Source organism: Onychomys torridus, chromosome 1 (assembly GCF_903995425.1).
Source record: "Onychomys torridus chromosome 1, mOncTor1.1, whole genome shotgun sequence".
Lineage (NCBI taxonomy): Eukaryota > Metazoa > Chordata > Mammalia > Rodentia > Cricetidae > Onychomys > Onychomys torridus.
The window spans coordinates 158,719,033-158,732,421 of NC_050443.1; the positions used below are offsets into that span (position 1 = coordinate 158,719,033).

The 13,389-nt window shown below is 44.7% G+C and overlaps 1 protein-coding gene across 36 annotated transcripts in view; it reads right to left on the reverse strand.

The window, feature by feature from the left end:
- Positions 1–4,398: 4,398 nt before the first annotated feature.
- The window catches only part of Sorbs1 (sorbin and SH3 domain containing 1), a 230,753-nt gene continuing 221,762 nt past the window's right edge, over positions 4,399–13,389 (reverse strand). For 18 of the 36 annotated variants that reach the window (XM_036168787.1, XM_036168802.1, XM_036168796.1 and 15 more), the window contains 3 exons: positions 11,326–11,384; positions 8,330–8,442; positions 4,399–7,423 (listed from right to left, as the gene is read on the reverse strand). In XM_036168787.1, the coding sequence (XP_036024680.1) occupies positions 7,356–7,423; positions 8,330–8,442; positions 11,326–11,384 (240 nt within the window). In that variant the 3' untranslated portion in view covers positions 4,399–7,355. Of the gene's footprint in view, positions 7,424–8,329; positions 8,443–11,325; positions 11,517–12,095; positions 12,159–13,389 lie in introns of all 36 variants that reach the window. The other 18 variants (XM_036168681.1, XM_036168686.1, XM_036168676.1 and 15 more) reach the window with 2 other exon arrangements.

The following is a 13,389-nucleotide window of genomic DNA, read 5'->3' on the forward strand; positions in this document are numbered from 1 at the left end:
AGAAGGCTATTGGAGCTGATTCATGGGTCTACCTCCCTTCTGCAGTTCTGCCTGTCAGATCTTTTTAGAAACAAGTCAGAAGGGACCAGACTATCTGAACCTACTCACTCTATTGGGTCAGATAATGTCAGAGGCAGAGTCTCAGAAGAGCAGATATGCATGAAGACAGACTCACCAAGTGCTGTGTGGTCACTCAGATCTGCTTATCCTTTCTGCCTCTATTAGATTCTCTTAAAAACTGTTTGAAAATAGCAGCCATTCTGTTATCTGTGGTTTCTCTTTCTACTGTTTCAGCTGCTTTTGGGTTAAGAAGGGAAAGTAGAATAGAAGATATTCTGAGACCACACTCATAAAACTTTATTTTTTACATGGTGTATTTCTATGGAGCCAAAGCTGGCCTTGAACTCACAATTTTCCCGCCTCAACCTGTAATTGTTCTGTTTGTATTAGCCACTCACTGTGCATAACTTATAAACTTTATCATAGGCATGTGCATATAGGTACAAACTCTTGACAGTGTAGTGCTATGGAATATTCCTTTACACTATATGAATATATGTCATTGTGGTTGGTTTAATAAAGAAGCTGACTGGTCAATAGCTGGGCAGAAAGAAACTGGGCAGGAGAGCCAGATTAGGAGAATGCTGGGAGGAAGAAGTGGGGAGAAAGGAGTCAACAGTCAGATGCAGAACGAGTAGGACACACAAAATGAGATAGAGCTAAAAGCCACAAGCCTCGGAGCAGCACTTAGATTAATAGAAGTGGGTTAAGTTGTAAGAGCTAGTTAGTTACAAGCCTGAACTATTGGCCAAACACTTATAATTAATATTAAGTCTCCAAGTTGCTTATATGGAAAGCAGTTGCTGGGATGGGAAAACTTCTGTCTACAATGTAGAACTTCTTCCAATCCAAACCATTTTCTCACTAACTCATTTTACAAATTACCTGAATCAAGCAGTTACTGTCTTTCATTTGTCTTGAAAGTCATTGACTTCTCCATGCTAAGACTTGGCAAATAAACCCATTTCTAGCTCATCCAAACATTTCTGCTCCCTTCCAGAGAGTCCGTTTATTTTTATCATGTGATGCACTTTGTGCTGTGCCTTCACGGTCACACTGGATTCATCCACTGGATGGATGTCATCATCCATTGGGTTCCTCCCAAGGTCTGGATCAAAGAGCTTCAGTATATTGTTTCCTCTCAGCCACACTGAAATTCGCATTGGAACAGGATAGTGGTGTTTCATTTTCCAAAGATTACGGAATAATTCTCCAAGGCTAGGTGCCATGAATTCCATGACTTAGGGACTGATCTAAGTGGGGTGACTGAGAATGTAGAACCCACAGATACATGTACAGAAAAGCTAGGAATGGGTGGGTCATGTGCACTGATAGAGATACATCAGAAGCAGCCTGGAAACTCAGTGTATTTTTTTCACCCAGTAGAAATCAGGAGTCTGGTGAGCTAATCTCAGTATGGGGTCTCTGTATAAAGATGCAGTCTCAGGCTGCAGTCTTGGGGGGATGAGAAAGCTGTGGTTGATACTTTACACACACCACACACACATTCAACATTAGTACTTGGACGAGGGGGACAGCCTTGACATTCCCATGGTTCTGAGACACTGGAGTTCTTGGTGGCTGTGCTGATGTCAACAAAACATATTCACTCAAGACTTTCTCTGCTCCCTACACCTAGGGGCCCATTGACATCCAGCTTTCCCCACCCTCCCAACCACCCCCACTTTTTCATTGTTATTGTTGTTGTTTTGAGACCAGGTCTATTGTGTAGCCCTGGCTGTCCTGGAACTACATAGACCAGGCTGGCTTTAAACTCATAGAGATTGGCCTACCTGCGCCTCCCAGGTGTTGGGATTAAAGACATCCTTCTTTAATGCAGTATACCAGCGTCCTGTCTCTTATCACAGGTTTTAGTGGGGCTGCCAATATATTTTGGTTTACTGCTGAGAAGAGTAAAATCCAGGAGGCAGGCTATGGATGTAGCTCAGTTGATAGAGTACTTGCTTTAGCATGTATAAAGCTCTTAGGGCTCCATCCCCAGCATAGCATAAACACAGCATGGTGGTACACCACTATACTCTCAGCACTCCGAGGTTGGTGGAAGGATTAGAAATTCAAGGTCATCCTCTCCTATACAGTGAGTCTAAGGCCAGCCTGGGATACATGGGACCATGTACCAAAAAATAAAATCCAGGAGGAGCCTACCAGAGTCTGGAATTGTTTTCAGGGAAAGTCAGACAGAAGCACCTTTGTATCTAGAGTCAGAAAACCAAAACACAAGGCTGGTGCTGCCTGCAACCCATGGCTGTACTCAGTAGTCGAAAATGTAGTCAAACAGGGCCACAGAGCCAAGAAGAAGATAAACAGAGCAGAGAAAGTTTGAGTTCCAGGGTTCACTCCTGCCGGAGGCTACTTCCAACTCTCTTCGGAATGTCTCCACACAAGCCAATAGTGTTGGGTTTCTCACCAAAAGGGCCTTCAAAGGAGTGACTCTCTGGCCCATACTTATACTGTGAAGAATCAGTCCCTGGGGCAGCATGTGCTGAGAGAAAGCAACAAAAGGATGGGAAAGCCAGCGGAGATCCAGAAAGAGTGCTGAGAAGCGGCTAGCCAAAGCCAAGCAACAGCACTTCAGGGAGGCTGGCGGTGGTTTTGATTGGAAGGTGGGAAACACACTCGCTTGGACTTGGAAGGAGTAGAAGTTGGTACCTTAGGAAGGCAGTCTGACATTCTCCAAAGGTTTGAAATGTTCCTTTAGAGTCAACAGCTCTACTCCAAAGAGCATTGTTCTTTCACTGTGGTAAAAAGCTGGCAAGAATCTCACATGCTTGTATCAACAACAGAGAACTGGATACATACATTTTGGATCTATGTGCAAGCTCTATTAAAGGAAAAATGTAAGACTATATGAAGCCATGCATGTTTAGTATGTACATTCATTAACAAAAAGAGGACAGAAGGCCTGAGTCGGGACAATAGCTCCTGTCCTATATAAGGTGACCAGAGAAAGTCTCACACAGAATGAAATGAAGGACCAAAGGAAGAGAGGAAGGAAGCCAACTGCTTTTGGGGAAAGGGTCTTCCAAACACAAGAACTAGTAAGCCTGATGCTCTAAAGCTGAAAAGTGCTGGATGATTTGAGGACCTTAGGGATACTAGGGTGGGAATAAGCCACCAGAAATCAGCAGATGGGATTATGGGTCACCAAGTAGAGGTAAGGGCAGTGCTTATGGCTTCAGTCCACAAACAACAGAGCATATGGTCAATTTCACAATTATCGCTTTGGCTGCTCCGTCATGGCTTGGGGAGAGGAGGCAAGGGAGAAACCAGCAGGCCAGCTACAGTTATGGCAATGGTCTGGGCAAGAGAAAACAGCTTGATCACATAAGTAGAAGTGGCTGGGTTCTAAATGCAGTCTGAAGTTGAAGGACTTGGACAGGATAGAGGCACAAGAGGAAGGTTAGCAGTTCGTGTGAGCCTGGCCCAGGCTGGAGCCCAGCAGACCCTGGAAAGCAATCCTCTCCTGGCCTGTCTGAGGCCCCAGCTCGCTGCATAGCAGCTGCAAACTACTACTTAGAGGAAGCAGAAGACAAGGCAAGGGAGGAGGGGGTCTGAGGCTTTTCTCTTTGAGGACCCCACTATATATGCACAGCATTGCCACCTGAGTAAGGTGGGAGCTCACAGCCATGGGGTGGCTGCAGGGGTGGTCATGGAAGGGGAAAGGGAATGGGATGGATGAGGGTTCAGTGTTTTGATATACTTGATGTGGGGAGAAAAACCAAGCAACTCGCCACAGCAGAAAACTCACAGCCACACTTGATATTCAAATACTAAACACCGTTGTTTTCCCATGTTTTGAGGAGCAAACTGAGACTTAACATATATTTCATAATGTTTCACTTTGGCTCTTAAAGACACAGAATCACCATTTTTGTTATCAGAACAAATAACATACTTTAATCAACGTACTGATGATCAGAGTTACACCATTGAGATAAAGGAAACCTGGCGGCCAGGGATTAAGAACGGAGAGGCAGGCATGAAAATCTGAAGCAGAGTGGGACCTCCCTCACAGGAAGAAAGAACCAAAAGCCGGGTGGTGGTGGTGCATGCCTTTAATCCCAGCACTTGGGAGGCAGAGCCAGGAGGATCTCTGTGAGTTCGAGGCCAGCCTGGGCTACAAAGCGAGTTCCAGGAAAGGCGCAAAGCTATACAGAGAAACCCTGTCTCAGAAAAAAAAAAAAAAAAAGAAGTGGGGATTTAGCACAGAGGTAGAACACTTGCCTAGCAATCGCAAGGCCCTGGGTTCGATCCTCAGCTCTGACAAAAAAAGAAAGAAAAAAAAAAAAGAACCAATGAAGGGCAAGAACACAAAGGTGCCACACAATTCTGAATAAAGTTTATTAAATAATATGTACATCAAAGTAGTAATTCAACATGTCTATCAAATCAATCCACTGCAATAAGGAAAAATAAATGAACAGAAAAACCTGTGTCTGCGTAGTACATGCGCTTGGTGTGGAATTTAAATGCAATACCTTAATAGGTTACATATGTCAGTTATTTTTCTCTCTGAGTATAATCTTTTTTTTTGGTAGTAACCTATTCCAGCAAAAGGATTTAATACTACTGCAGATAAACAGAACTGCAAAAGAAAACTGTAAATGATATTATAGTTGTCTTCTCTTCCCCAAAGAAAAACTGTATATGTTAACAGTTTCCAATGACTATTTTTGTGCTAAAAGTCTGCAGGTGAATTATTTGAAATTCCTTCATTTAAATAAAAGTGGGGGGAAAACCCTTCATGACTTCCTTATTTTACTCCATTTCTGCTTGCGTTTTAAAAATTATTTTCTATACAAGGTAGGTACATGGGCTACACAAAGTTAAATATACATTACATATTTATAGTCCCACTTCTCAAACGTGATGTCTTTTCTTTTACCGATCCCAGAGAGACTGCAAAAGGAAGTAGTTTGGGGCGTGCCTTTACCTGGAAGCATGGCTGATATATCAAAACATGTTGTGAGGCATGCTGCCAGTTAGTTGCGCTTGCTGTTAATAAACCTGTATAAACATTTCAGCATAAAAATAGGTACTTTATATTACTAAATGTCTGAAGACAAAGGAGTAATTGGAAATCTTTGCTCTTTTTTATTTTTTTCATACGTAGGAAGCTGGAAAGATTTTTATTAAAGATGGGCATACCTGGATTTTGGAAGATACTCTGTGTGAGGTTGGCATTGGATGCAAATGTGGCTTTTACAAAATGGTTTTATTTTCTAGCTGTATTTAAAGGGGTGTTTGAAATTACCTAATTAATCAAAAAGCACCCCTCAGGAACTTTAGATACAATTGCACTATTCATGATTGGCATCTAGGAGAGAGTAAGGACTGCATTCCAAGTAGGTAAAAATGCGCATACGTGTTTATTTATTATTTATTTTTCTGCTACACTCCTCTGAGAGGGGCAAAGAGGAAAGGAAAGCGGTGCTATGACCAGTGAAGCAGGTCCAAGGCAACAGGTCACAGAGTCACTGGGTCTTTTCTGCCTCTTCAGTTCCACACCCTTTCCTCTTGGGAATGAGGGCTCTGCTCTGTCAGCTAAAAATGACGTCTCCTGAAAGAGGCAACACATTCCTCCTATCAGCCTTTTATTTTTCAGTGTGAGCCAATCAGTGGCAGTTTCTTTCCTGAGAGCCTCCTTGGAGAACTGTGGCTGACGGGTGGGTGGGGGAAGCAAGTGGGATCCTATGCTGTCTGGAACCGCAATCCAGGCAGTCAGTCACTAAAAACAAATGTTGCCAACTTGTTGACTCCTGATTCTGAACTACAGGCAGAGAGCCTGTATATACTCCTATCACCTACAATTCCTGGTATTCGTGACCTTGTACATGTATTTGTGGGTAGAATAAGAGGCTAAGACTCTGGGGAAAAAAATCCAAGTATTCCCAGACATAAACTACCCTCAGACAAAGGTTCTCCCAGCATCTTCATTGTTTAGAAGTGAGCTGAGGGAGATGAGAACCTGACAATGCTTTCTAAGGTGTCCCCCCACCCAAGGAGAAACACCCCTTCTCACACCCTCTGCACATAGCACAGTCTCTCTAGATTGGGCTCCTTTTCCTATGTCATCCACGAAGCTGAACCCCTGGCAAGCTCAGCTCTGGGAACAAGCCATACCTATCTTTGTGTCAATTGGGGATCTAACAGAGACTCAGAGTGGTGCTCAACACCCAGGTGTCACAGAGGATAGACTCTTGGTTGCCATCAGGAGGAGCAGAATTGCTGCTTCATACCCAAGACAGTGCATAATCCCTCAGCTCTGAATGGAGGCCTCACCATGTACACACTAAGACTCCCTGGCTCGGGGTGATGGGCAGGAGGGGACAAGGGTCAGGTAAGGTAACAATCCCAGTGGTCTCTGAACTCCTTCACAGGCAATACTGGGGTCCCCCCAGGTCTGAGAGTGCCTTACCACGGTGCATCCGCAACCAGCTTTCACCTACCCATGCTAAGAGAACTGTTAAAGGCCAGTCTGGATTCTATGGGCTCAGGTGTATCAAGCCCACACTAAACCAGAGAAAAAAAGGCACATCCAACCCTGCCCAGCCAGGGATAGTGACCAGGAAAGGAGTATACTTTGAGTGACTTCCAGAGCCCCAAGGTGACAACTATCCCTTAGTCATGTGGAAACACAAATGTAACCTATCTGCCTGGCCACCTGCTCCCAAGCTCAGGACAAACATGGCATGCTTTTCTGTCTGAATATCAGAGCAGTCAAGAGCAATGTCACCCAGCAGGCTGAATGCCAGGGTGCTCGGTCTGCCTCCATTTCTTTACCTGGACCTCATCAAGTCACGGTGCTGAAGGAAAAAACCTCAGCAACTCAGAGCGGCCTCTAGCAGCACTAGGGGTCTGCTGGCTGTGGGACAGCCAGGGATAGAGGCAGGGGTGGTCAGTGATGCTCAGACTTGGGGCCTGTGGAACATGGCTGGGGATTGACCTATCTGGCCCCAGGGGGCCCCTTTGAAATTCGAGTGGGTAAAGACTGTACACATTTTTGGCTAATGCTGCTCACAGGACACTGCTCCAGATCAGATTACCCAAGCAGTGGGGGCTGTAGCAGCTCCCAGAAGCAGCCACATAAATACCAATTTCCTCAGCACACAGTAAAGCCCTGATACACAGTGGGTTTTAAACACACTTCTTTGCTCCTCTTTTTGAATTCTTTGCATTCATTTTCTTACTGACTCAATATTTAAATAAAGAGACCAGTCCATGAATGATGCTCCGTCCTCTGAGAGAAATAACCTCTGTGGTTTTCAGTCTTCTTATAGATATAAAGGTTTTACATAGTTGCCCGGAAAAGTACCGAACTGCCTCGTCCTTCTCGAAGTGCCTGTAAGAAACATAACAAGCAAACAAAAACAGACACAAAATGAGAAGACACACTGAGTTCAGAGAGAATGCTGGGGATTCTGCATGGTCCCTTGTCAACAATCCCACACCGCAGTTTCCATAGCTACATCATCTGGGCTACAAAATGATGGGGTGGGGTGGGGTGGGGAGACAGGGCAAGCAAGAGACACTTTTCAGATGGAGGGACCTGGAGTTTAAGTGATACTTCTCAGGTCCCTGAGCTTAACCTGGAGGCAGAATCTTTTGACGACCAGCCCTAATGTTCTTCCCAACACTGTCCTTACTGATCAGAAATGCTGGGCTGCTAAATCTGCACTTGGCTACTTCTGAAAATAGCTAAGCTGTGCAAGGAAGAGATACTCATCCCAATGTATTCCCTTCAACCAGGGCATCAGCCTTCATGGGAGAGCTGGTGTCCCTTCCCTATGCACTGGAAATGGAAAAGCCTTATGCCCTTTATTATTCGAGCTGGTTGCTTCTGTTCAAGTTATTAAAAGCTTAGAGTAAATAAAAGGGCCTTAGGAACATCCACACATGTGCTTGAACTTCATGGTGGAGACCTAGTCTTAATCAAATGTTTCTTGTGTTGTTTCTTAGGGGCTTTAAAAATACAGTCTGTGAATGTTAAACATATACACAATAGAAATTTAAGTTGAACCCAATTAAGAGCAATGATGAATTTGATACTGCTGTCTGTGTCACAGACACTGGCCTATCTGGGCTTTAGGTCCTACTCAGTAACATTCATACTACCTTGAGAATGAGTGGCCCAGAACTCCTGCAGGGATAGCTTTCTGTGCAAAGAAGACTGCTTTTTCTATGTCCCCTCATGCCCAGTCCTTCCTTCATTAAACCACTAGGAAGAAAAGTATGACAGAACTCTTACCAACAAACCATCCATCATCACATTTTTCCATGACATCAACAATATCTCCATCTCGGAGTTCCAACTCATCATCGTTCTGTGGCACATAGCTATACAATGCTTGGTAGCTACATCTGCAAACCAGAAAAAGCACCAATGAGTGGCTCAGTTGCTGACAGGATTTAACGACCATTTATAAATCCCATTACCATGAACCCAACATTTACATAATGTTCCCCATCTGATGATGAAAACATTTTACTGATTATTTCTCTAGCAGTTTAGCATTTGAAGGAATGCATTAAATCAATTAAGACTGACAAGGGTGGGGGATTCTTAAATATCACTAATGATTAATCATTAACCTTATTTAGTTTTCTTCCATTGCGAAGGCAGACCTTTATTGTCTGCAACCCCCACTATACACTTTATTGTCTTTAAAGTCAACCCCACCCCTTTTAATAATAGGACGGAGGTAAATTATTAAGAATAATTGGCAGTTATTTAGTCCCAGGAGTTTAAATTCTAGTCATATACATTAGAGAACAAAAGGTAATTATAAAAAGAGGTAACAGACATGGACAGGCGGGAAACCGTATTAAAAAGTCCATTTCCAGCCAGATGGAATGGCTCATGTTTGTGATCTGAGCATGTAGGATCCTGGCTGGGGCAGGAAGACTGTCAGTGAGCCCAAGGACACTCTGTGCTACATACTGAGCTCCTGGCCTACAGAGTAAGACTTTGTCTTAAAAACAAAAACAATACTAATTACTGGTAATAATATAGCACATTTCCACTGTCTTGCTGTTTAACAAAACTTCCTGAGTGTTTCAAAGTGTGGGGCTCCTTTTCTGAAGACCCCGAAAGCTTTCTGCTTCTGCTCTGCCCCAATGATAGTTGGAGATAGGGACACTTGCTGTGACAAGGCTTTTATTGACTTGCTCTTTGGCCTAGGACATCTGGTTTGCACTGCTCTGTGTTCTGATTACAGTGGGGCTGTTGGGAAACTGACATCAGCTTTAGCGTCAAGGGAGAGCTTTGTTTCATTCACTCCCTTACCAAAGGCTTCCAGAGCCTGCTCTAATACGCACCAATGCCACAATTCAGAATATTCATTATTTTAAACACCACAGGAGCACCAGAATTTTGTCAATGAGCCAATCAAATGCCATTTGCGGTAAAGTCAGTGACTTCCAATGCGGAGTAAGAGAGACAAGAAATAATGTGTGGTGCTGGCTTCCAGAACCGAGTACTTGTACTGACTGCCACACATAAGACACTTGTTTTCACTACTTTCCCCAGTGTGTTGAGACTTTGGTGGAAGGACCTGGCTGACAGAGGGAAGGTCTCTAGTGAGGAATTAAGAGACGGAGACAGATTTCAAGGTGGTCAGTGGACACCTTTTCTCGCATTTCTGTATTTATTTCCTACCTAACTTGGATTCCTACAGCTTAGCTGTCTAATACATATCCTCACTAACGTCTTAAACTGCCCGTCCCCTTAATTTCCACCATGGCTGTTTTGCTAGTCCATGTTCTGGAAAATTACTCTGCTTGTCTGTAGGCAAATGGTGGAGACAAACTGGAGAAAATCTATAGAGGCCCTTGTGGCCTTGGTCCCACTCAGCTCTACTGTCCCCAGCAGCTTAGAATCTCTCCAGGTGAATTCCTCTGCTGGTTCAGTGCTTCGTATTCTTGCCCCCACTTTCCAAGATGGATACTTGCTGTGACAAAACCTCAATCTTCTTCCCTGCCAGACTGGAGTCTGCAGAGACAGACTGTCTGCCTCTCCTTGCTGTCCTGTTCCTGTTCCTGTGTGCAAGAACCCTTTCTCCTGGCCATGCTAAACCCTCTTCTTCCACTTACAGCTTCTTACTTGTACCTTTCAATTCTGTCACCCCTTTCTTTGGCACAAACATGCCTAAGACTCTGCTGTCTCCTGTGTCTCTCGATCTACAGTCCCCCACCCCACCCCACCCCACCCCACCCCACGCATCATCAAACGTTCCTCTTCAGCCCTTTCTAATGGAACATTCCCCATTGTTACATAATCACCAGTCACCTTTCAAGTTGTCAGAGACTGCCTGGTGACCCTTTCTCATTGTCTACACCTGGTCTCTAAGAGGCCAGCTGTTATGGGCTTTGCTTCATAAAAGTGGGCATTCCTAGACCTGTGCCTGTTCCTGCAGCCCTTTCTTACTCTCCTTCACTACCGATTACTCTTTACCCCATCTCTCTGTTGATAATCCTACATATTTCTATGGTTACAAAAGGCTCACTCTGTTCCTGCTAAGACCACCATGACTGACTTCACAGCTCCTAACCAACATCCTTGTCCCTTGTTTCTGAATGCCATCCTTCATCTGTTGCCAGAGTTATCTCCCTAGAACAGACATGATCAATATGAGCCTCCCTTTAGAAACTTTCAGCGGCTTCCTGGTGCTGCAGAATAAAATCCAAACCTAGTTCATTCAGCTCCAGTCTAGAATCTTGTCCCACCCTAACATCTTAACTTTTACCTTCATCCTCACCTCCGTGAATCTGCTAGTCACACAAGCCTTCTTCAGGCTCTCCAAACACTACCCACTCCATACCTTTTTCTCAAAGCCTCATTCAATCACTTTTCTTCTTCTATGAATGGAATCTTCTCATGTGTATAAGCCATAGGGCATACATATCCAATAAATTTTTTGAATGAATAAGTAAATCAACACTGTTCATTCATTTCAGCTCAGAATTGTCCCTTTCCCTCTGTTCTCCATAGCACTGATATTGAAACTGGTTAGCACAACTCTCATTTCCCCTTGTATGGCCATTAATTCTTTACCCATCTCTCTCTCAGGAGCCCATGACCTCTTTTATTCATCCACCACCTGTCTTCATTGGCTGACAGGAAATATGGCCTTCCCTAGAAATTCCCAGAGGCGGGAAGTAATTAACTCATTCCCCCCAAACAGCCCATCATTTTCCAAAGTGGAGAGTACAACATAGGAACCAAAGTTCTCAGACTGTACTTACAAATCCTGTGAGGTCTGACTCCTGTCTGGGGTGACTCTCCGCTGCTGGGCTTGAGGTTGCTGAGAAACGATTAAAGATGGTTTACTGTCAGAGGGGGGTACCTTGTGATGGAAGTCAAGGGGCTGAGAGACTGTGCTGCAGTAATGAACAGATTTCTCGGCAATGTTTATGATCTCATTGCAAACCGCTTCCTGTGAGGTGGCCCCACGATATCCAGAAACCCCCATAAAACAGTCAATGTGGGGACAAAAAAAAAGAGAGAGGAAGAGATGTAACATTCCAGACGAAGCACGTAAGTCCAGGGAGAAAACAGAGTTGAAGATCCAGGTTAAAAAAAAAAAAAAAAAAAAAAAAAAACAGAGATTCCAGTAGTGGAGTGCAGGAGGGATCCAGGTAAGCATGGAAAGACAGGTAAGATACAGAGGAATTTGACATTTAGTATGACTGTTTTTAAGAAGCAGCAGCATAAAAGCCTGTAATTAGCGAGTAACTGTTAGAGCTGGAATAATCTCAGGCTAGAAATACATGAATGAATACCCCAGTCATGCACTGGCACATCACTCAATCCCACCTGCAGGCAGAGTAGAACCGTCTCTAAATTCCTCTGCTCTCTTAGAGGCGTAGAGGGTGGCCTAATCCTTGGCCCTACTACATCAGCCGTGGACTCTTGAAAACCACAGCAGGATATTTACCAGGCGTTACTCTGGTCTACACGCTGCAGTAAGGGTTCTCTTTAGGAAAGCCACAGTCTTATTCAACAGGCATCTTACCACATAGTTCTTTTCAGATTCTGTGAGATCAGGTCCTGCGCTCAATGAATGATGAGAAGGCGGCTGTGATCACCAAGCAAATCATAAGGGAGACATTTTAGCAGATGTCACATTGGAAAGGATTCAAAATAAAAGTGTGAGCAAATACACATACCACACCACCACATTCAGATGACACCAGATATTTGTGGCCCGTGGCCACTGAGTTTCCATGACAACGTGGCAGAAGCACAGGAGAAAATGCAGATGTAGAGTTAGAAGCAAGCATCCAGCAATGAAATGGGAAATGGGAGACGTGGCCGCAGTGAGGTGAGAAGGACAACCCAGGGCCCTCAGACTGGCAGGAGAGACACAGAGAAGGACTGGCTGCTGTTAGGAACAGACCTGCTAGCCCCACCCCACCCCACCCCATACCATTTTGAACCCTTCGATCTGCTGTGTTAAAGGTGGTTTCAGGATTTTGTTGATGGGGAGCCAATGGTGGAACCATGGGGCATTCACAAAGACTACACTACTACTGAGATAGTCCTGGGTAATAGATGAAGTCTCAAACAAGACCATATGCCTCAGAAGAATGTGCACATGACCTAGTCTGGTGAGGTATGAAATAAGTTTCCAGCTTGCTTCTAGACGTGTCCTGAGAGAGATACAGCAAGGACCCGTCATTCATCACCAGCCCAGGCTACATATGTTGATATGGAACTGGGGCCATGCAGACCTTCCTTTTAAGCTGGGCTTGCATGAGGAGGTCAAGCCTCTGTTGAAAGACAGTTTGGAATCACTTTCTCCAGGAGGATTCAATGGCAAACTCTAGGAAGTCTCTTTGGATAAACTTGGAAGTCCACCTTTGGAGACACCCTCAAGGTAACCTGTAAAACTGCAAAAGGCCACTGTGGCCACCGTCTTCCAAAAGGGCACTTAGAAGTCTTCTGTGCAGCACACACTTGTTTCAGAGAGCGGGCCAGAGAGAGAGAGAGAGAGAGAGAGTGAGGTCACACAGGCAGTGCAGTGGTCTCCTGGCCTCTGCCACTGTCCTGTTTGGCTTCTTTAACCTTCACACCACCACCTTCCACCTATCCTTATCAGGTGTGCTAACGGACAGAATCACCAGTGGTTACATCCCCAAACCAGGAGACAGGCAGGGTGTGTGGACCATACTGTTCTCCTAGAAGAGCACGCTCGGAGGGGAGTAGTACCATGCATCAGTACCACAGCTGGTGAGAAGTAAATTGCTAAACACATCACTTCTCTTGCTCACCTCCACTATAGATGTCCTCACCCTGGAGAGCGCCCA